General features: G+C 47.2%; 2 protein-coding genes across 3 annotated transcripts in view; one reads left to right on the top strand and one right to left on the bottom strand.

Annotated features, from left to right (window-relative positions):
- The first annotated feature begins 299 nt into the window (after positions 1-299).
- Positions 300-3,525, top strand: CENPV (centromere protein V). The gene is made up of 5 exons (XM_015646393.1): positions 300-532; positions 1,453-1,551; positions 2,316-2,385; positions 2,804-2,918; positions 3,264-3,525. Exons 1-5 carry the CDS (start codon positions 300-302, stop codon positions 3,386-3,388), a joined length of 642 nt encoding a protein of 213 aa, XP_015501879.1. The 3' UTR covers positions 3,389-3,525.
- Positions 3,526-3,797: 272 nt separating this feature from the next.
- PIGL (phosphatidylinositol glycan anchor biosynthesis class L) overlaps positions 3,798-22,594 on the bottom strand; it is a 54,311-nt gene continuing 35,514 nt past the window's right edge. Inside the window, exons 4-9 of one of the 2 annotated variants that reach the window (XM_033518840.1) lie at positions 21,213-21,284; positions 17,460-17,527; positions 9,958-9,989; positions 5,757-5,850; positions 5,484-5,617; positions 3,798-4,418 (exon numbers count right to left, since the gene is read on the bottom strand). In XM_033518840.1, the coding sequence (XP_033374731.1) occupies positions 4,297-4,418; positions 5,484-5,617; positions 5,757-5,850; positions 9,958-9,989; positions 17,460-17,527; positions 21,213-21,284 (522 nt within the window). In that variant the 3' untranslated portion in view covers positions 3,798-4,296. The remainder of the gene's footprint in view (positions 4,419-5,483; positions 5,618-5,756; positions 5,851-9,957; positions 9,990-17,459; positions 17,528-21,212; positions 21,285-22,594) is intronic. The other variant, XM_033518839.1, reaches the window with a different exon arrangement.

The following is a 22,594-nucleotide window of genomic DNA, read 5'->3' as shown; positions in this document are numbered from 1 at the left end:
CCAGCCCGTCCCGGTCCCGCTGTGTCCCGGCCCGTCCCGTGCCGCCCTCCCGCTTCCACCACGTCCCCTTAGCCCCTCCCGTGTCCCCTTAGCCCCTCCCGTGTCTCCTCCCGTGTCCCCATAGCCCCTCCCGTGTCCCCATAGCCCCTCCCGTGTCCCCTCCTGGGTCCCTATAGCCCCTCCCGTGTCTCCTCCCGTGTCCCCTCAGCCCCTCCCGGGTCCTCTCCCGGTTCCCCTCAGCCCCTCCCGGGCCGTGCGCGTCGCGGGGGCGCCCCCCGGTGGCGGCGGCGGAGGCGCGCATGGGGCGCGGCGCGGCGGGCGGCGCGCGGCGCTCCCGGCGGGGCGGCGAGGCCGCGGGCGGGACGCGCCGGGCCCGGGGCAGGAATACGGGGGGGACCCCGGCCGCGGCCAAGGCGGAGCCCCCCGGGCCCAGCGCCATCGATCTGGGGGCGCAGAGTGGGCGCTGGGCCGCCTTCCAGGAGCGGCACCGGCTGAGCTGCGAGGAGGCGGCGCGGCTGCTGCTGGACGCGTAGTGAGTAACGGGGCCGGGGCGGCTGCTCCGCGCTCCTGCCCGAGTCCCGTTCCCGGCAGCGTTCTCTGCGCGGCATCTGCACAGCGGCTCCGCGAGCTGCCGAGAAGGGGGGCCGGGCTGGGATGGGGAGGGGGCGCACGCACCACGGAAAAAAAGTGGCTTTATGTGGTAAAGCTTCCCGTGTTTTACGGCTCTGCCATCGAAAATGCCCTTGGGGGCTCCGCGAGGCTCAGCTTGTAAATCTCCACCCACTTCCTGTGCTCGCTCTGTGCAGAGCGCGGCACATCAGAAACTGTCCGTGGGAGGCAAAATCTGGAGGGAAAATGTTTTTGCGTTTTGCGATTGACCCGCACGGTGACTGCCCAGCTGCTGTGGAGGCGGCTCGGGGAGGGGGAGAAGCACAAGCTCAGAAATTCCTTGGTCTTAAAGTTCCTCTGCAGTTACAACCCGAAATAAAAGACATTTCAAATATTATGTAGAATCTACTTATCTCTGCTTTCCCCAGGTTTTAAATGGAGGAATATTAGTGGTGTTGGAGGAACGGTGGGGAAATTCAGTTCTCAGTTCCAAGCAGTTTGTTTTGAGGCGGTAGCCCTGGTTTATGTGTAGGGTTGTGTATGGACACAGCTGTAGGGTCAGCACTGTGACCTGGAGTGTGGTGGGAAGCTGTGTTTGACAGTCCTCAAAGTGGTGCTCTTCTTTCCTTTTCACCATTTTAATTAAACCACAAAAGCAATTGGTGCAGAGGACAAAAGCCATCCTCTACCTCATTCTGACATATGTTATTAAATACATTTGAGTGGACGTGTTCTGCAAAAGCTCAAGACAGAACTGAATAATGTTGTGTATAAGCCTTACTGTTCTCTTGGGCAAAAACCAAGAGAGGATGATCCCAAAAGCTCTCTTGTGTCTCTCTCCAGTGAATACAGGGGTTTGGTGAAGCACACAGGAGGCTGTCACTGTGGAGCCGTCCGCTTTGAGGTCTGGGCTTCAGCAGATCTGCACGTGTTTAACTGCAAGTGAGTTGGTTTGTTCCCTGTTCCCAGAGATGAGTGTCAGCTCTCTGCTTTTTCCAACCTTTGTGCTAAAGATGAGACAGCTGCAGAACACCCTCTGAGCTGTTTCCATAGGATTTACCCCTAATTATGTCCTGACCCACTAGAAGATCAATGTTGGTGATTTCAGGTGCTGCTTTGGGCAGGACTTCATGTCTCACAGCCAGGTTCACACAGAGAGTGTCAGGAGAGATCTAATGAGTCCAGGTGCTCAGCCATCTGCTTTCTGTTTCATGCAGGGGGCTCAAAGCACATTGGTCTTTTTTTAACTTGTTCTTCTCAAATGACATTACAGCTCTGACCACATGTGCTTCAAACTAAAATACTCTCTGGTTTCAGTAGTGACCCTCCTTTGCCTGCAACTTGTTTGCTTCCAGCTCATGGGTGAACTGCTGAACTTTACTTTCTTGTTTGCAGGGTAATGAATGTTGGCAAAATTGCCCAAGTATGCTCTGAACAATTAAGAGGATTTCTCAGGGCTAGAGTTCGTCAAGTTTGTTGAGTTTGTCCTCAACAGTTGTGTCTGAGAATATCTTATTGGGGTACCTGTGTAGGGTCAGTCTGTTCACGGGTGTGCTCAGCAAAACACTACTGACACCACAAATCCACTTTTGCCACTTACCTCTGAGCCTTTCTAGATATCAGTGGAATTACTGTTGTCAAGAGGTCTGATTGCTGCTCTACAACATGTCCACTTCTTCTAGAAAGGTCTGCTTTTTCTTTTACAGTTGCAGTATTTGCACAAAGAAACAGAACAGACACTTCATTGTGCCAGCATCACGTTTCAAGCTGCTGAAGGTATAGTAAGAACACAGTAAGAGCATGGCCATGAACACGAGCAGTGTTATCCTCAAAGAGCCAAGAACAAGCAGTTTTCTGCCCTAGGTTTGGCTGGTTGGGGGAAATGGCTGCAATTTAAGCTGTCTGGTGTGGTTGTGTTAGTACATCTTGTTTAGAGCTCTTGCAGTTCCCAGGCCTGACTTATGTCCTTATAGACACTTAACATTGGGGTTCAGGGAAGGAGCAGGAATACACAGCTCTGTATCTCAGATAAAGACAGGAAGGTGGCATTTTAAATTGTTCATTTCTTAGCTACAGGCCCAAAGTAATCTATCTATCTATCTATCTATCTATCTATCTATCTATCTATCTATCTATCTATCTATCTATCTATCTATTTTCCATGGAAAACTTACAGTGCTTTTCCTTTGCTTAGGGTGCTGACAATTTGACAACATACACCTTCAACACACACTGTGCTCAGCACACATTCTGCAAGACCTGTGGTGTTCAGAGCTTTTATACTCCTCGTTCTAACCCAGATGGTTATGGTAGGTACAAAGTGAGCTGTGATAACCAGAGTTAACCACCAAGCAAACATTGGATAAATGCTCCATTGGATGCTGACATGACAGCAGTGAGCAGTGTGTGTCCTAAGAGTTTGTTCCTAAAGTGTTAATAAACACCTGGAACTGCAGTTTGAACCCATAGCTCCTCCATAAAAAACAATCTTACCTATAATGTGTGGGCTTTTTCCTGTGACAGGATTCTTACCCAGGCTCCTCAGCCTCAAAGCAATAGCATTTACAGTTCCCTGAGATGCCCCAGCCATGGAATGGAGCAGACATCTCCCACATTTTATGAAAAGCAGGTTTCTGTGTATTCTCTTTCTTCAGGAATAGCTCCTCACTGTCTGGATGATGGCACCGTGCAGACCATTATCACAGAGGATATCAATGGCAAGGAATGGGAGAAAGCAGTGAGGGAACATAAGACCATCAGAGACATGTCAAAACCCTGATACACCCTTCCAGCAGCCTTGGGAGCACTGCCATGGAACTGCAGTCAGGTGTTTCCTGCGTGATGGTTGGTGAAATCAATCTCTACTCTTACCTGTTGTCTGTTTCTTAAATAAATCTTTCTATGCTGATTGTCTCATTCCTTTGTGACTCAGTTTTCAAACTGCCTCTGCTCTGTATACCTCTCCAGGGTTTCTAGTTTGGCACTTTGCCTTTAGCTGTGCTAAAGTTTAAAGCACAATACAAAAGACCTCATTACAGTCACTTGCACCTCATTCCTATGTCCTGCTGAGACTCTTGTGAGTTGATCTTAAGCCCTGTTCTGAATCAAGAGGAAGAGCTCAGATTTCAGGAGGGACATTGTGAAGGTGGAGCCTGTAACACAATGTGTATAAAAGAAGCAACAGCAAATGTCAGTGCAATTAGAAAAAATTGCACGATTTCTGATGTTTTATTCAAAAGCTTTGGCTTTTTAAAGTTCTGACTGAATAACAAATGTGGTGTGGTTGTGATATCTGTGGAGATAACGCGATCTTTGAAAAGTTACTCCTGATACCTGGATTTTACAAAAGCACCAAGGGAGAGTTGCCAAGCAGTCCTTGCAGCTCTGTGTTCTTGGAGAAACCGTTTGTGCGATATCTTCTCCAGTGCAGAATCCTCCAGGGCTTGACTCCCAATTAAAGTTAATCCAAATTTCTCATCTTATTTAAGCTCTTACAGTGAGGAAATAGAGCAGCTGTTAATCCCATTCTCAGTGCATCAGGCAACAAGATACTCAGAAGGAGGTACACCCAGCCTGGTTTTGTAGTGTGGAGAATGTCACACAAAGAGCATCCCATCCAGCTGAGCACCTAACACAGAAGCTTTCTGGAGTCCTGGGCCTGGCACAGTCGGTTTTTTGCTCATTCCTTTACTCCTGTGAGTGATGTCCTGTCAGAGCAGGTGCAGTGAATTGACCACCAGGTAACGAGAGAAGAGCAGGTAGAGCTGGCGGAACCAGAGGAGTTGGCTGCGATGGAACCGCATGGCTCTCTAGGAGGAAAAACAGCAGAGAGAGCATTACAAGAACCTTCCAGAGATGATGTGAGGGCAATTTCCTGCTCCTGCTATGAGGGTCAGTGCCCATTTATAGGACAGCCTGTTTTAAGTGAACAGGGAGAGGCAGGGGAAGTGGAAGGCTGCCTAAGATCTGGGCCTGTCTGTCCCCGAGTCTGGTGTTGTCTGTCTGATGTTCAGAGGGTCCTGCTAGAAAGGACACTTTATGTGTCACTTTTAATTCCTCCTCCCCACATGATCTTAGGCCTGGGGAACTGTTCACATGCTGGGTGAACACGCCTGATAGGTGTGTTTGGGAACATCTCTGGTCCTTCTGACCACACATTGCCAGCTGCAACTAAGTCTATTTATAGTGCACCAGCCTAAAAAAGTCAGATTTCAGGAACAATACATGGGAATAATGAACACCACCTTTATCCAAGCTGCTTCCATCAGTAACTCTATCTTTTAACAGCCTCAGAAGCAGGAAAAGTCTGTAATTTGTGAATTTACAGCACTGTTTTCTGTGTAAATATTTTCATGCTATGGAAGGGGAGTTAATCAGATATAGGGAACTGTGGAGTAAATGTGTGAGATCCTGTGCAGCAAGATAGTTTAAAAATGTCCAGTAAAGGGAACTTCTGAAGAGCTTTGGACTACAAGTTCACAAGCTTTAGACACAAGTCTGTCTCCATCTTTAGTGAGAGCTGTGATCCAAGGATGTTGTTCCTGGCATGCAGTCATGCCAGGCTTTTAACAGGCCACTCACAGGTTCAGAACACTGTGTTGGATCCAATTTCCTTTGAAATACATCCTACATCCTGGAGAGTGTAAAACTCAGTGCCCTGTGACTGTCTGAGCTAAAAATCTCAGCCCTGTCCTGTCATGCAGCACATGAGGTAACCTTGCTTGTCCATGTTTTTAAAATCACTGCAGACATTCCTCAGTGAGATTTATAACCCATGGGTACAACTACTTCTGACATTCCCTGGGAATGTGACACTTGTGACTAAAGTGCTCACAATGAGGATGAGCCAGTCAAGCAGGTGCCACATATCTCACCTTGGCTTGTTCGGTCTCCTCCTCTGTGAGGATGAAGAGTGCATCCCTGGGCAGGAGGCAGGAAATGAGGACATCCAGGAAGGAAATGTATTTCCTGAAGAGATTTACTGATTCCAGCACGAGCACACGGCACCCTACACAGAGAAAAGGAATAAACATTTCAGAACAGCATTCTTGTAAGGTGCTCTTTTCTCCAGGCTCAGCAGCTTCCCTGTGCTGCTGCCCTTGGGAATCTTTTTTGTGTAAAAGAAGAACAACTTCTGATGCACCCACCAGGATTTCTTTGTGCCCAGTGCACATCTATGGCCATTTGCATTGGCTCTTATTCTGTGTGTGATTCTTTGTACAGTTCTTGTTCTGTAACAGCCTGTGGAAAGCAAAGCTAGCTTTGAATATCCCAAAATCTGGGTGGGTTTTTTTGCTTGTAATTTAAATCATTCCTGCATAATTAGGCTCAAAAAAATAGGTGCAGATGATTCTCTGAATGCTGACACTATATCATACAATGGAATTTTAAAACAATAGTTTCTGGTTCAGCTACCAAAATGGAATTTCATATTTCTACTCCAATTCTTAGCTAGAGAATAAATATTTACAAGCCTCAGGAATCAAATATTAACTCAGGCAGGCAGTTACACTTTAACAGAAGTTCCTGAATTCATTGCAGATGTTTGTGATGAAGCAGATGAAGGTAACGAGATTTCAAGGTTCTGCTGATGTTGAAGGGCATTTTTTTCTGTTTTAAAGATCCCTTTGAACTCAAAAGTTAATTGCTATTTTTTTTTTTTACCATTACTAAATTGTCTCCACTGATGAGTTCAGAGCTACTGATGCTCCCATTAAGAGCCTGAAGCTCTCAAGGGAGCTGCTTTGGGATCTCCTTGGTTTGGAAGCTGCTGTGATTATGTTCCACACTTCCCACATTGTATTAAAGTTTGACAGAAGAGGCCAAAGTCACAGTTTACACAGGTGGTCACAAGATGCAATTCCATTTGCAATGAGGTTTCCTTCAGTGAGCCCTGAAACAGTGAAATTACACAGAAGAGACAGAACAAAGCTCTCATGGACTCCCTCTGGCATATCTCCAGGATCTTTCAATTCCTTTCTTTCTTTTCTTTTCTCCAAGGGTGTTGTTCCAACTTTTCAGCAGTCCTCTCCCACTCTCCAAAGCCAGACCGGTTAACTCTTCCTGTCAGTACCGCAGAGGGTGCTGCTCCCCCTCCACTGAAGGGGACACGGGACATTGGGACCTGACTCCCCAGCAGGTCACACCGAGCATTCACAGCAGCGATTTTCTCCTGCTGTGGGCAGAGGCAGAGCCCTCAATCACCACGGCGCTTCCAGAGGCGCTGCCGAGCCCGCGGTGCCGTGCCGGGAAGCGGCGGGCGGTGCTCGGGAGCCGCCGAGAGGTGGCGGCATCCGCCGGCTGCGGAGGGGCCCGAGCGGGACCCGCATCCCTCCGGCACCTCCCGGCCCCGCGGGGTCACGGGCAGCAGCTGGGCCATGCCGAGAGCCCCGGGACGTGCGGGAATGTGCGACCAGCATGGCTCGGATGCCTCCTGACCGAGAACCCGAGCCCCTGTCCCGCTCACAGCCTGCCGGGACGAGGGACAGGCAGAGCTGCTCGGCTGCCATCGGCTCCAGTTGCTCTCTCAAGGGATGCTCTGCAGGCACAAGTGCTGCAGTCGCTCACAGAAGCGCCCTGACACTCCTTTTATCTCACTTGGAGATATTTCTTGTTTCCGAATAGCAACCTTGGAAGGAAACCTGCGATGTGCCATGAGTGGGGGAACCATTCTTCCCCTTCCTCTGCAGAGATCCTCTGGGCTGCTGTTGGGGTAGTTTCAGAGGGAAGAATCAGTACAGTGCTGCTCCTGTCCTCAGCAATGGCACCTGCTTGCTTTTCAAAACTTCCTTTCCTGGAAGGCTTTAATGAACTCTGGCAATGCCACATCAATTCCTACTCACAGTAATGGGAAGAGAGGCTTGGCACCACTCTCTGAAGCTTGGGCTGCTCTGTTAACCAATGTGCTCTCCCTTTCCTCATTTTTTCCCCTGAGAAATATTAATTCATGCAGCAGTTGAACCCTTTTGTTCCCCAAAGCTCAGCAATAAGGACTCAAAACCATGGCATTTGATTTCAGTGTGGATGGCTCTGACCTGCTGGGTTCTTCTTGGTCAGATCAGGTGAAGTGGTGGCATCCAGCTCCCCAAAAAGAAGGGCACTGTAAGAGCCCTCCGTGTCAGTGATCCAACCAGGATTTCCATGTGCTGACAGCAAAGCCTGCTCTGCATGGCAATGTGAGATGAAATAAAGCAGGGGAGGAATGTACAGTCCAGGGAGAGATGGAAAAGGGTTCAGAGAAACAGGCTGCTCCCTGCCAAGAGGGGTGAGAGCAGCGCTGCCATTGACAAGTCTGCTCCTGTGACACCAGCAGGTGAAGCTTTTCAGAGCCTGTTGTGCCTGTGACCTGGGCAGGATGGGATTAGCAGTGTAATGCAACCTCTCCAGGTTGGCAGAAAGGGCAGGATCAATATAGCTCATGGATTAGGCTGAGAATAGAAGTGTGTGAAGCCCGCAGCCTGCTCAGCTTGTCTTTCCACTTCCAAATCACTCAGGCAGCAAGGATGCCTAGAATGAGGAGCTCCTGAGTGAGGACTCAGTGTGCTGCAGGCCTGCACTGCTCCTGATGGAATGAGGCACAGGTTCTTCTGGAAGAGCACTGGTTATAGCTGGAAGGGGCCAGTGGCAGGGGTGGGAGCACATCCAGCAGTTGTCTTGGCTTCTTGAAACAAGTGCTTGTGCCTGGGCTGGAGAACCTGATTACAGATTATAAAAAGCCTGTTGTGTTTGTGCTGGCTAAAGGCATTAGAAAGCAAAGCAGGATATTTAGGGTGCTCATTTGCATATCACTGAGGCAATGCAAGGCTTAGCTGGCTTTTGCATTTGCAAGATTTTCTGTGGATTCCCTGATCACATGGGCTTACACAGGCTCGCCCACAAACAACTCCCTCTTCCCAACAGCAGCGCAGCACTTTTCCACAGCCTGAACAAGCCTTTCAGCTCCATCCAGACAGCCTCAATCCCAGCATCACTCTTGTTTCACTCTTGTTTCATTAAGCCCCTCTGATGCACAGCCCTGCACGCCTGCCAGATCAAATTATAAATACTGGGAATTTCAACGAGACTGGAACTATATTTGGAAAGGCTTAGCATAAGCAGCAGCATGGGAGCTCCCCGTTCCTTTGGTGTTTGTAGGTCATGTCAGATGTGATGTAATCAGAGCAGCAAGGCTTGCACAGAGCTCCAGCAGTCTCTTGATGCTGCTGGAGAAATGGAAATGTTCTCTATATGTGGGTCTGTTTCAAACCTGAATGGATTTGAGGCACAGCCCATATTCAGGACCAGAGTGAAACCTGCATGAGCAGCACATGAAGGTGGCTCAGTGTAGATGGGGCCTGACAGCCAGCACCGACATCAACCACTGCAGCTCCTTGTCCTTTGTGTTGCACACAGCACACAGAGCTCTGCTGCTCTGAACAAAGAAAAGGTCCTAGGAAGGAAGCTGGCACTAATAGTCCTCTTTCATGAACTGGGCAACTGAAGGGACTGGAGTCAGAGTTCAGCTTAAGGGCATTCTGCCATCTTGGCTCATGCTGTCTCATTAGGCCTGCAACTTCCTGCTAGCACAGAATTAAAACTGATTTGCTGTGACTCATTCAAATCCTACAATGATTTGGGAATTAGCATTAAAGGAACACAGCCTGGATGGCTGCTGAGGGAGCAGCATATTGACTGGGTGGGCCTGGCTCAGCCACCTTCCTGTGCTCTGTGCAAACAGCTGAGTGACAGCTTTGTGCTTAAATGAGGTCCAAACATTTGCCCCTGGGCAGGCACTGTTTGCTAGAGATAAGGGCTGCAGCTCTACTCTAGAAAAGGGGTCAAGAGAAACCTCTTTCTGTACTTTCTTTATTTTCCCTACTTGTACAGAGAATTTCTGGGAGATTCTTGCTCACAGGTGGAAGAAGCCACTACAATTTTTTGTGCCACTGCAGATTTCAGGTTCCTTTCCTGAGCACATTTTGGTGGAGGCTTAACTTGCTACATGCAAATATTTTTGGCTAAGTGGGTAATTGTTTCTGAGACTTTAGTCACAGAAAAGGGAAAAGGCTTGTAAGCAAGATGTGACCAATAACTCTGTGACTAAGCTGAGGGACCTGGAAAGAGCACTCAAATTCAACCAAGAGGCACAGGCCAGACATCACACCACTGAGGCAGGACAACCCCAGGAGACTGAAAAGTGACTGTAGAGAAGCCTGAACAGGTAAAAAATGGCAGGAAGATAAAAGTTCAGCTGTAGGTTTCATCTGCAGTGCAGGTGTGAGCTGGGCAGCTGGAACCCTGGACACAAGAGTGATGTAAAGGACTGCAGGGTGAGGATGAGAGGTGGGATGGGAGATGATGGACTCCTACCTTCAGGTAACTTCCCCTCTGAATGCAGGTACCTGTGAAAGAAAAGATACAAGGGGGTCAACTCAGTGGAATTACTCAGGCCCTGAATTTACAGGAATAAAACCCTGCATGCTAAACCAACCCCTTTCATTTAACACACAGTGACAATAGCCAGTCTTGTGAGAAACTTCAGGAGCCCACACTGGATTCACCTCAGGCAAGGCTAAGCCTCATTCCCCACACTATTCTGCCATTCCTTTCCTCTTTCTGGTGCTGGAACACATCACAAATAAGCTCCATAAATCAAATTCACTCTCAGACTTCTTAAGGGAAACCCAAGAGGCTGCCAAAGGCTGTTCACCCCTGGGAGCACCTCTGGCTGTGTAAATCCCAGGCTATGCTGGCCAGGGACATTGTCTCAGCAGCTGCTCCTCTTTGGGCACCAAAAAGACTTTTTTTATAACCCAGGCCAGTACTGGGACATCTGAGAAACTGCTCTGGCTTTTTGCTCAGCAAGACTTTGATCCCTTCATGACTTTGTCTTGGGGAGTCTCTGTAGCAAAACAGAACGGGAGGGCCAAGAATGAGAGATGTGAATGGTTATGGCACTTCCATGAGGAAGTGTAAGCAAATGACCTTGGGATAGTGAGGGCATCAGAAGGTGGTAATTTCAATTCCTTTCTTAATTCTCTTGTTTTTCCTGCTCATGGCTTGGGGAGCACTTGAGCTGACATTCCCATCCTGGATTTGGCCCACGGCAGGGCTGGGAAGCAGCAGGTCTCCAGCAGATGGCACTCAGGGCTGTCCCACACCCAGTCCTGCTCTTCCAGGAGAAAAAGAAATCCAAACAATGGAACATTTGCCAAAACGAGAAAGGAAATAATAATAATCATAAAGTTATTTAACCCTATGTAATATTTAAAGAGATTGTTATCACCTTATAGTGGTGTATCTAACAAAGGACAATGTGCCAGTTCATGTGTAAATCAGCCAGGATAAAAGATGCATTATATGTAAACTGCTGTGTTTCTCCAGTCACTTTCAAACTAGGATTATCTCTGGCTGTTGGTTAAGTTCAAGGAAAAGGATTAGCTACACAGGCCTAGACAAAATAGGAAGCACGGAGTGATGAATACCCAATGCAATACAAAGCAAAAGTCAAGCCAGAAATGCAGGTCATGACAGAACTCAAACAGCAATCAGAAAACATATTTAAACAGATTCTCCTGTCAGTGGTGTCCTCTGCTCCAGAGCCAAAGCAATGCCATTTCCTACTAAACAATGGCCTTGGAATAGTGACTTGGCCACCTTCTACCTCACCACTCAAGTCTTACTGCTCTGACAAAGATTGTTAAATGTTGCCTTGTAATTTAAATATCTCCATTAATATCTGCTCTGCTCTTATGCCAGAGGTTTCTTCCCTGACAAGTGGAATCTGGCCACACAAAGAAGTGATTCAGCACTTGGTATAGTTAGCAGGGAACCTTTTAGAATAAGCTTGGAGAGATAAAGCAGTGAGTGGTTGTGAAATTTGACAAACTCTCTGAAAGCCCAGTGTCTGTTCTGGGTGTGCTGCTCTGCCATGGAGGCACCTTCAAAGCACTGAGCTGCTCCAAGAGGGAGCTAATAATAACCATTCCTGTCACTAAAAACACGAGTGAGAGATCCAGCTCATATGGAAATGTTTCAGCAGGAGCAGGGAGCATCTTCAGCAGGGAAGAAAAGTGTGAATCAGCAGTAAATTAAGGAGTTTGTGCTTCTGTAAAGGTTCGGGGAGACACAAACTGTGTTTGGTTACTGAAAGGTCCTCAAAGCTGCTGCCAGCTGACCTGTCACTCATCTGGAAGAACAGGCATGAAGAAACTGCATCTCTCCTCATCCTTTTTGTCCCAATCCAAATGCTTCAATTCTCAACAAGGCTCAGTGCAGAGCCCTGGGAACGGGCTCCACCCAGCTCTGTGTGCAGAGGAATTGCAGCCTTGCTCATTTCTATTTCTCTGTGGTTGCAGAGAGAGAGAGAGAGAGAGAAACATGAAGCTCTACCTCCTGCACACGTTCACAAAATGAGCCAATCCTCTCCCAAATCCATCTTCTCGCTCCCATCTCCACCCTGCTGGAGTGTCTCCATGGGACACATCCAAATAGGGGAGAGGTTGCAGTTCTCAGTTGTTGCCATTTTGGGAATGTTGTTTTACAGATTGGACTTGCTGTGGTTTGGGCGAAATGAGTTTGGCATAAAATCTCAAAAAGTAAAACACAAACAGGCTCTTTTTCAGGAGATTTTTCCATGTGGGTGTTGTTTTTTTTCTCAGAGAGACTTTTTATAATCCTTTTTAAACATAAAGTGACCTAAGGTGGCTCATTCCCACCCACTGCCCAAATGCCAGAGCCCGGTGATTACAGGGCACCTCTCCCTGCACCCTCTGTTATGCCTGTGGTAGTTCAGATCCACACGTGAGACCCTCTGCAGTGAAGAATTTGGGAAGACCATGGGACATCCAAAGGCTCCAACCATTCCTGCCCTGCAAGAACTCAGCCCCAGCTCCTCCCTCAAGGCCCAGCTGCTTTGAAGGCTGTTGCTGTCTGCAGCCACTGGCTCCATCTGCTCAGCAGAAACACTGAGATGGCCTGATGCCCTCACCCTGCAAACTGCAGCACTGAGCTTGCTACCAAATTCCCTGTCTTTACTCAGGCATCCTGTAGGAAAGGTGTGGGTGGGTCAGCTCCTCTGTGACACTGACCAGTGAAACCCAAGCTGTTCCAAGAAGGAACAAGTCAAGATGGAGCACAGAATTCCTCCGGGGCTCATGCCCACAAGGGTGTGTTACACTTTGGGTGATGTTTGATGAGAAGTTGTTCATTGAATTCAGTGACTTCACTCTCCAAATAGTTTCCCAAGCCAGAGGCAAAACCCTTCACTGAACTGACTGCTGGCTGCTGAGGAGCACTGGGGAATTACAGTTTTGAAGAGCATGGCAAAGAATGGATGTCTTAAAGCTGCATTGGGGCTCCATTTAGGATCCCAACCTCTAATCTGCCCAATTAATCTGATGAAACAGATGTGAGGGAGGAAGAACAGGCAGTCTCCTAGGAATCACAGACACATTAGAAGGATATACTTGCCAGATGTTGGATGTTTGCTCTCTGGAATGCCTCTTTCCTCCCCAACTGGACTTTCTGGCTCCATTTCCATGCACCCTGAACTACACCATGGAGCAACGCTTTGTACAACACTGCTCAGGCACTGCACTCACACGTGGGGCAGTGGCAAAAGATGGTTCTGCCAGTGGCAATCCAGAGATCTTCCAGCTAACAGAGCTGTTCCTGCTCTGTGCTTTGGGCCTTGCACTGTCTGAGAGAAGAATGTGCTCCCCTCACTGCCAGCAGCCCAGGGACACAGGGAAGAACACCCCTTCTGTTTCTTTGGGAAAAAAGTGCCTTTTTTAGGAGGAATCCCTTCTGTGCTGTGCTCCATGCTCAGCTTTAATTTTAATGGCTCTTAACAGTGTCATGGAAGGGCACTGGGATGAATGAACTTGGTCAAATTAAGGAATGAGGGAAAGGGATAAAGCAATGAGATAAAATCTAGAATACATACCCAGCTATGGGATATATGCCAGGGCACAGAGCTTTGAGGGGAAGTCTCAAGGATGGACAGCAGAGTACAACTCTGTCTCAGCCTTATGGGGACAGTCTGGCTGCAACCACAGCCATCACTCATAAGGTCCCCCAGGACATTTAAAATCAGTAAAACAAGTGAGAAATGCATGGACTGCAGCTGCTGAAAGGAGGGAGAGATCTCCCAGCCCCACACTGGAAGAAGGCACCAACTAAAAACGATAAATGGGATATAATTCACTGTTATCAAGCTAATCACCCAAACTCAGCTTCCTCCCTGTCCTTTAAGACCTGGCCTTGGAAATTCAAGAGAATTTCACAGCAGAACTGTGCTTTCTTGGGGAGGGATGCAGTTGGTGGCCTCTGAGAATGGCTTTCACCAAGTGGGATTGGCTGGACACTGCTCTGCTCATTGTTTCCATACACAGATTTGCTGCTGGCATTTAACTAACCCTCCTCTTCCAGGGAGCCTCAGTGCAGCCCTTCTGCACAGTGTCCATGGCATCCAGGAATGGGGCATTTGGTGGCCAGGATGGGACATGGGAGTGCAACAAGGTATTGGTGGCACTCAGGCTGCATCCTGATCAACTGCTGAGTGATAAAGCTCCCGAATATTATCTCTGCACAGCCTCATTTACAACCTGCCACAGAGCTGGTGAATGTTAAAAAACATCCTGCAGGACTGAGAGGTGTTTTTCCAAATGGAATTGACGAGAATAGGCTCAGCTAATGATTCCTTGATGTAGCATTTTATATGGCATCATTGATAGAAGTTTTATAGATGCAGTTGCTATAACAACAAAATGCACAGTGGTTAAATATAGCAGCTCCTATTTTCCACTCAGTTTGCTCTGCCCTAAGCAGACAAGACTATTCTTTTCTGTTCTAGCTGGGATGAAATAGATTTGATAGCTCACTAAAGAAAACAAGTGGTACAGTCCTTCTTTTTCCTCCTCAAAACGATTATTCCTCTCCATCCTAAGCAAGCAAACAACAAACTGAACAGCCCCTCATTTGCCAGGCTCCTGGGCAAGAGGGGTTGTTTAAAATCAAAATGCACAGTGACTCATGCAAAACCAAACCACCTTGATATTACATGTGATCTCAGCATAGGCACTGTTATTTCAGAGTGCAAGAAAGAGATTTTCCAATATTCCTGTCACACAGTATTTACCAAGCTCATTACCACAGTGCCTAGTGACTGGCCAAATGCTGAGGGGGCATAAAGTGACCTGGATGTCACTCAAGACCTACTCTGTGGATGAGTATAAAGGATCCAACCTCCCATGGCCACAGGGAAAGCTCCTGTTTTGGGGGATAAGAGAGGATGATGTTGCCAAATCAAGGTACAGAAGATTGCTTCCAGTTCTCTGCTTTGCTGCAGTGGGTTTTTCTTAGGTTTGGGTTGGTTTTTTTTTCTGTTGGATGCCAGAACTGAAATACTCCCAGGGGAGACTGAAATCAAATAGCAATTTGTGTTCCTCTCCCATCCTGTTTTTTCTTATTTTTCCCTTCCAGAAGAACGAATACATCCTTGAACCTTGGCATTTCTCAGTTCCTCCCAGATCTGAAGGCCAGGCAGGCACACAGCAGCAGCTGGACTCCTGCAAGCTGTCAGGAGGAAAGTTGCTGCAAGGGAAAGAGCTCATTTCTCCTGAGTAGTTCCTGCTCCTTTGAACATAACCTCTCAGTTCCAGACACTGGAAAGAATATTTATGCCCTTATCAGACAACACTGAGCATCTGCTCAGCTGTGACCATTTCCTGAACTGTTTTATTCCTTGAAGCTGTTCAATAATTTGCACCTCCTGAAGTGAGGAGCTGTGGGAGGGGTCACAGAACCTGTTCTACCCCTGCTCTTGCAGAAAGTAATCTCATGGAAGTGGGTACAAGCCTGTCTCCCAGAGACTGGGAGCATCCAAAAGAGATGAGGATCCCTGCACCAGCCCCCTGCTTCATTCTTTCCTCCACTTTTCACAGTGGAGGCAGAACCCTGCAGGACTTGTTTAAAGATGGTTAATAAATACATTGCAGATGATACCTGGAGGGGAAAGGTCGTTTGCCTTTCTCTTGCCATGTAGCACTGGGGCCCCAGGGGCAGCCCCTGCTGCTCTGCAGAGCTCTGCTAGCACAGGGGGACAGGAGAAGCCTCAGTTTATGCTCCCAGAGCTGCCTGTACTGGCCAACATGTGAGAACTCATCAGGGCACTGAGAGTCAGGAGTGATACAGTCACGCTCTACTTCCTCCATAACACAAACTGAAAAATAATGAGGGCAAGCAAGCCACTAAAAATAAACTTAACCTTTCAGCAGCCACAGCACCACTCCTGCCACATGCAGATGATGGGGCTATCATGATTAATTCTGCTGATTCAGGACTGGAAGGGAGACAAGACACAAAGAAGCCCTTAGTTAATGAGAACTGCTGCTGCTCTGGTGTCCCTATCAACACAGATCTCATCAGCCCAGACTATGTTCTGCTCTAGCTGAGGATGAATGCAAAGCTCTGGGTTCAAGGGAATTGTAGACAATGAGCATTTCCTGGTAACATGCTCTGAGACAAGAAGAGGGTTAAATCCCACTGCACACACAGGAAACATGAAGCATGAAGGTGGGAAAGTGATTTCTGCACAGCCATGAAGTAAGATAAGAGTAGAACTGGGATCAAAATCAAGAGTTTTCCTTAAATTTCTCATGTACAGCTCAGCTGCTAATATGTTTTCCCATGACATCTTCAGGGTGGAGGAGGACACCTAGCAACCTGCCTTTCATTTCTCTTTGTAGGTCATACAGCAGTTGAGTGAGCAAACAGAAGTCCAGGCAGCTGGAAGCTCTTTAGTCCCTCTGTGCCAATGTTGTGAGTGCTGGCCATCAACCTCTGCTCCTCACCCATCAGCCTTTGCTCACTCCTCAAACTGTGCCTGAAACCATCTCCCCACTCAGCCCAAAGACACTGCTTGCTTTAACTCCACCCCCTCTCCTCTGTTAGGCTATGTCAGAAGTTGCTGGGAAAAGGCAAGATCACCCTCTGACACTGAATTCAAGCTGTCAAAGCTCTCAGCATCTTCCCAGAGGAGCTGAAGGATCCAGCATGGGTTCTGTGGCACAGTGGTTTTCTCTAGTAAGTGAGAAAGGCTGTGATGTTGTCAGAAAGGAGAGCCAGAAGAATTTGTTTATTTGAATTGCACAGATGATTCAGAAAACAAATGGGTGCTATAAATACAAAGCTATACTTGCAAAGAGTTCTTCTCATGCCTGGGAAAGGCAGAGGCAGTTCTGGAGGAAATCTCTCTAGGACACCATGAGGTCTGAATGAGCAGAGGGTTAAAGTAAAATACAGTGGCTGTCTTGCCAGTGTAGTTTTAGTGATTTTAATAAAGGGATTTTTGTCTATTAACCTTACTATCAAAGTACAGAGATAGAGGGTCCCATAATGTAAGGAATAAAAAGGTGAAGGAACTAATGGACTCTTCCTAAAAGTGGTTAATAGGGACAGCTCCTGTGAAAGAGCAATGTTCTCAGGGCAGAGAGGTAAATTCAGGTACCTGGACAAGGTGGCAACATCTTCTGGTGAAGAACTTTCCAAAACCCACCTGCCACCAGCTCAGGCATCAGGTATTCACACTCTCCTCAAAGCAGAAGCGCAAAGTGGCATATTTTAGTGGGATCAAGGACAGGAAAAGCAAAGAGGGCCCAGTAAAAGGGAGACTGGCAAGGTCCCAGCTGATGGAACATTAAAAGATTATTTCCAGAGCTGTGGCAGTTTCTCCAGTGTCATGTGCCACAGCCTTGCACTGAGTTGGAGCCGTGAAGTGAGTGCTGCCCCTGGATCTCCTTCCACAGCAGCACCACGAGGATCCTGCACCAGCCCATGGAGGCACCCAGAGAAGTTAGCAGACATTGTACCTGACAGCAGTGTAAAGAGAGATGTGGTTGGCATGGCCACTCACTCCTCCTGCATCAAACGTCACCACCTGCAATAAAACCACACAACAAGAAGCAATTAGGAGCAGGAGGAGGAGCCTGTGCAGTTCCCAGTTTTGACATCCAAGCCCTGTCCCAGCCTGTTGCTCTAATAGAGTTGTTTATGTGTTGCACAATGAGGCCTTGTGTGTGTGAACTCCTCATGCCACAGAAACACAACCAAACAAACAAGCCACTCTGGAACTAGATGACTACACAGCCTAACAGCTTAAACAACAGAAAGATGACAAAGATCATGTCCCCACTGGCAGGATGCACTTGTTACTTATTACCAGGGCAAAAGGTCACTTTCGAAGAGATCTGTTGCAAATGTGTTCCTGACCTGAGAGGTCCAGCTCTATGAATCACTGTCTCCTGGATCTGAGAGCATCCTCCAGTGCCTGTGGATGACAGGGTGAAGGTATGGTTTGCTGAACTGTGAATCAGCACATTGCTGCAACAAAGAGCCACACAAGCATCCATGACTGCCCTGGTTGTAATGAGGCTTCACCACAGAATAACAGTGATAAAATAATCTGATAGGAGAAGACTTTTTAAACAATCTAAATGCACTTTTGTACAACCAAATCAGGCTTTTCACTGAATGAGATCATATTGTTAACTGATTCTCTGCAGGGAGAAAAGGGAACTCCAAAATGCAGAAGTAATGTGTGAACACAGCAGTGACCAGAGCACAGAACACCCCTGGCTGCCTGCCCTCAGACCCACCAACAGTGTGTCAGGGCTGAGGCATCACCCTGGGGACTCACTCCCTCTCTGGGGCTGTGCAATGGGTACTTAAAGGCTCCTAGTTCCAACCAAGCAGCACAGAGTGCAGAGTGGACAGGGAATGTGTGCCCATCCTCTTTCCAAGGAGTGAAAGTGACAGTCCCTGGACAGGCCCAGCAGCAGAGCTCTCCACAGCTCCCTTCTCTGGCACCAGGAAAAAAACAACTCCCATGCTTCAGGCAATGTTTGCTTCCTTGCCAGCTCGTTCTCTCTTCAGGGAAGGAAATGCTACAGCCTGGCTCACTCATTGCACCTCCCTTCTCAAAATCTATTTTATATGCAAGGCCTGGAGCACTGGGTTAGAGATCAGGGGAAGATCAAAAGCCACTGTGCCCATCCTGCAACTTACTCCTCCACTCTCCAGCAGGAGAGACCCTCTGAGACACGGGATATTGAGTCAAGAGGAAGAAGAAACACTAAGGCAGTGATAAGAAATACTTCAAAACCCACAAACTTTACACAAGCCTGCTTATAAACCCACCCACCCAGGACAAGCCCACAGTTAGACTTTCCACTTTGCCCAGTGACTGCCAGCAGGGACCAGGTTGCTCTTTGCTGGTGGGACCAAAATTGGTTTCATTCATGTATGAAGAAGCATTTTCAGTCAACCCCTATTTTATAAGGAGAAAAAAGATGTGTTTAACCTTGGCTGCTGCTGCACATCAGCACTACCAGAGAGCTCTGCAGGGCCTGCCATGGTGCTGAGCCTCACCATGGACATCAGCTTTTGGAGGAGCCCATCTGGAAACACATGAATTCAGCACAGCTCAGGGTGAGCACAGCACCCTGGACTTTACAGGTAAGAAAAAAACACACTCTGAAGTCACTCCTACTTAGAGTGGTACTTCCCTAAGATGACAACACTCACTGCAGGTAGAATAAATTCCTCTTCAGGTGAGTAAAGTGTGAGTCTGATAAGGGCTGGACTTGCACTAAACCTTTTTACTCAATGGGGACAGAGAGAGGGTTTGTCTCTTCTGCCTGGTCCCTGATTTCAACGTAACTTGTACAAACAGAACATTTTTAAGAGCAGTACCCTGCTGTCAAACGTGGCTGAAATTAGCCAATGGGCTCTAAATTATTTTGAATCATGCATGTGCACATATATATAAATACAATTGCATTATTCCTGTTTCCTTAGGAAATCAAGTTAAAAACCCCAGACAAGACAAAACACACTTTTTTTTTTTTCTTCTGTGGAGGTTACAGGAGAACAAACCAGAAGATTGAGATAAGAGACTTCAGCGAGCAGACTAAATAAACTAATCATTGCTTTTACAAAACTGGCTTGGGCCAACTGTGGGAACAACAAGGCTGGGTTAGGAAATGTTCTTGACATGGGAATTATCTGCTCAGAAACACCTTTGGAAGTTTTTCTTCTCCACATCTGTTTTCAAATAGAAGCTGCTGAGCTTATGTAATGTCTGAACCAGCTGAAGAGATTACACACAGCCCATTTCCAATTGCTGTAGTCCAGTTTACTGTTAGGACATTTACACCTGAATTGCCTGTCTCTTCAAATAAAGGAATTTTTAAATACAATTCCCAAGGTATCTGCACAGTGACTTGGTCAAGGTGGCATTGCCTTTGTCTCATCCCTCCCAGCGCACATCTGCCTCTGGACAGCAGGGATGTCCCACCCTAAATATATCATATATCATCTAAATATCTACAGAAGTCATCTAACAGGGCTCTGATTCCACTGTACCACTGTGTTGTTCATGACTTAAAGCAGGCAGCAATCACATGTAAATCAATCCCTCTGGCATCAGGGATTCATTTCATTGATAAGGAATTTGAATTTCTTTCTCACATGCGGAAGATATTTTCACACGGGAGCATTTGCTCCTTCCACCCGGTGCAGCTCCTGCTGTTCTGGCTTTTAACTCCTAACCTGAACCAGGCTGATGATGAAATCAAGCAAACAATCAGGACAGGATGAGAAAACCTGAACATCTTGAAATTGTCTGGGTTAAAAACAGGCTTAGCCAGTTCTGGGAGTGAAAGGCTGGGATAGTAAATATACTTCATGTGGAAATTATTGTTCAATGAAATCTTTAGGGCAAGAGGGAGTTCCCTCCCCACACCTGTTCTGAAATGGGAGCTGCTGCTGTTGCTGGATTTTCTTCTGGGTGACCTTGGTATTCAGGAAATGAGGCTTTCACTAGTGGAAGCCAGAGGAGCAGCCAAGACAAACAGGTCCAGAAATCCCTTCCAGAGAGGGGAGAGCACAGAGGAAATTACTCAATTACCAGCAGAAGAGAAAACTCCTGAGAGGTCTGGAGTCCATGATCCCTCCTCACACCTCAAAGCTGAGGTTCTCCTCCTCTCTCTGGTGTCACACTGTGCTTCAAACACAGCACACATCTGCTGTGGGGACACAAAGGTCTCTGCCTTTTAACAAGGGCCATTCCTTCAAATGCCACAGCATAACTCCACTTCTCATGGCCTTTCCCTGAGCATCTCTCCTTACACTCCCAGAGGCCAGTGAGATACAAACTTCCTTTGAGTCTCTTGTGAGTTTGGAGATGTCTTTTGTGTCTGATTTAGGAGCAACGAGAGCCTGCCTGGAGTTCACACAATACTATGTAACTTCTTTTTTTACACACCAAACACTTTCTAATCTGGATCAAGACAAAGCAGCCTTGGCTGCCTTTCCCTGCAACACTGGCTTTTGCTTGTAAATCCAGCAGGCAAGAAATAATTTCCAAAGTCTATAAATTAGTTTTGGCTTTGAGTACACCAACCATTAATTTCTGTGTCTGCACTATTTAATGTACAGCATGGATGAAATATGTCCCTGTAGCTCCCAAAAAGATTGAGCTACTCCTGGACTTTCAGGGCAATTGAACAAATGAGTAACCACATAATGGAAGGAAACTACACAGAACATGTGGGACTCCTTGCCTTGCAATCCTTCCTTTCAGACATGCTGGAATTGCAGCCCCTGCTCCATTGCCAGATGGCACACAACATGTTCTGTAAATAAAGATAATAAAGATACCATTGTCAGTGCTGTGACTACTGGGAAAACTGGGGAAAGTTTTCCCACTGGGATAGCTACATCAATACACACCTTCCAGTTGTGTTCACTCCACTGAGTTGGTCTGAAACTCTGATAGTTTTTGGTTTCTTCAAGGTGCTTTAAACATGTTCAGCCAATTCTATCAATTTCAACATTAGTGAAAAATGGACTCAGTTTACCTTTCAAGGCTAGGCTGTTGGTTTAGGACAGCGGAGATGTCACAGACAGCAAGCTCTGAAGTTTTAAATTGCAGGATCTTTAACAAAGGTAATTAGTTTCTCTCGCTGCTGCTGGCAAATTCAGTCTGCTCCTAAATGAATGGTATTAGAGCAAACACCTGAGACCTGTGTGATTGCATGGGACACTTCAAATAATGAACATTTCCAGAGCAGTTCATTACCAGCAGCCCTGAGAAGCTGCTCCAGCTGCCCTTGGTGCTGCTGCTGTGTCCTGCTGCAGTGATTTGTCCTCTGTGCTGCTCAGGGAAGAGCTGATGGCAATGCAGCAGCTCCCACCCTGGCAGGGAATGTTTTCTGCTCTGCAAACCCCACATTTCACTGCTCAGCTCAGCTCTGTCAGTGGCAGGCTCCAGCCTCCCCCAGCACAAACAGCTAGAGTTTAATTTTCCCTGGGGCAAAGACCTAATGCTTCCTAACCATCCAGAGGAGTTTTGGTGTTTTCAGAATTTCTTCTGGGGTTTTGGTGCACTTGTCCCTGTGCCCCTGAGAGTCACAAACATGCAATACAAATCCTTGTGGGTTTGGAGCTTTCAGCTTAGATTAAAACCTATCTGTTCAGGGGGCCAAAAGGCACAAATGGAGTCCAGGAAAACAGCATTTGTCTCTGTGCACAGCAATGAATTTAATGGAAAATTAGCCTCAGAATCAATACAAAGTTGGATGCATGATGCTGATTTTGTGCTTGTGGGGCTTTCATGCTACAGGAGATGTGGTTTCTTGTTTTGTGAAGTGCTGAAAGGCTTTGAGAGTTTTGTGATTTTGCTGCTAATCAGTGTGTGACAGTGCCTTGCCTGATCAAAGCAAGATTCAACAGACAAGAACAGAACACAACCCTTGCCATGCTTAGGCCCTTATTCCTGTTCTGTGGGAAAAAACCCCAAACTATTCGTGCCAGGAAATCTCCCCAGTTTAATATTCTTCAGTCCTGACATATAACCTGCTAATTAAGCTCTCTAACACACATCTGCCAATGGGCTTCAAATCTAAGTCCAAAGCCCAAATGGGCTCACTCCATCACAATATGG

The sequence above is a fragment of the Parus major genome, chromosome 19 (assembly GCF_001522545.3).
Source record: "Parus major isolate Abel chromosome 19, Parus_major1.1, whole genome shotgun sequence".
Lineage (NCBI taxonomy): Eukaryota > Metazoa > Chordata > Aves > Passeriformes > Paridae > Parus > Parus major.
The sequence above is the reverse complement of the archived record's forward strand: the minus strand, read 5'-3'. Positions and strand labels throughout refer to the sequence as shown.

Excerpts from the sequence above, each read along its gene's own strand:
- CENPV (XM_015646393.1), top strand. The coding sequence starts at position 300 with ATGGGGCGCGGCGCGGCGGGCGGCGCGCGGCGCTCCCGGCGGGGCGGC. Across the intron at positions 1,552-2,315 it reads CTGCACGTGTTTAACTGCAA|TTGCAGTATTTGCACAAAGA; the intron begins GTGAGTTGGTTT and ends TTTCTTTTACAG. Across the intron at positions 2,919-3,263 it reads TTCTAACCCAGATGGTTATG|GAATAGCTCCTCACTGTCTG; the intron begins GTAGGTACAAAG and ends CTCTTTCTTCAG.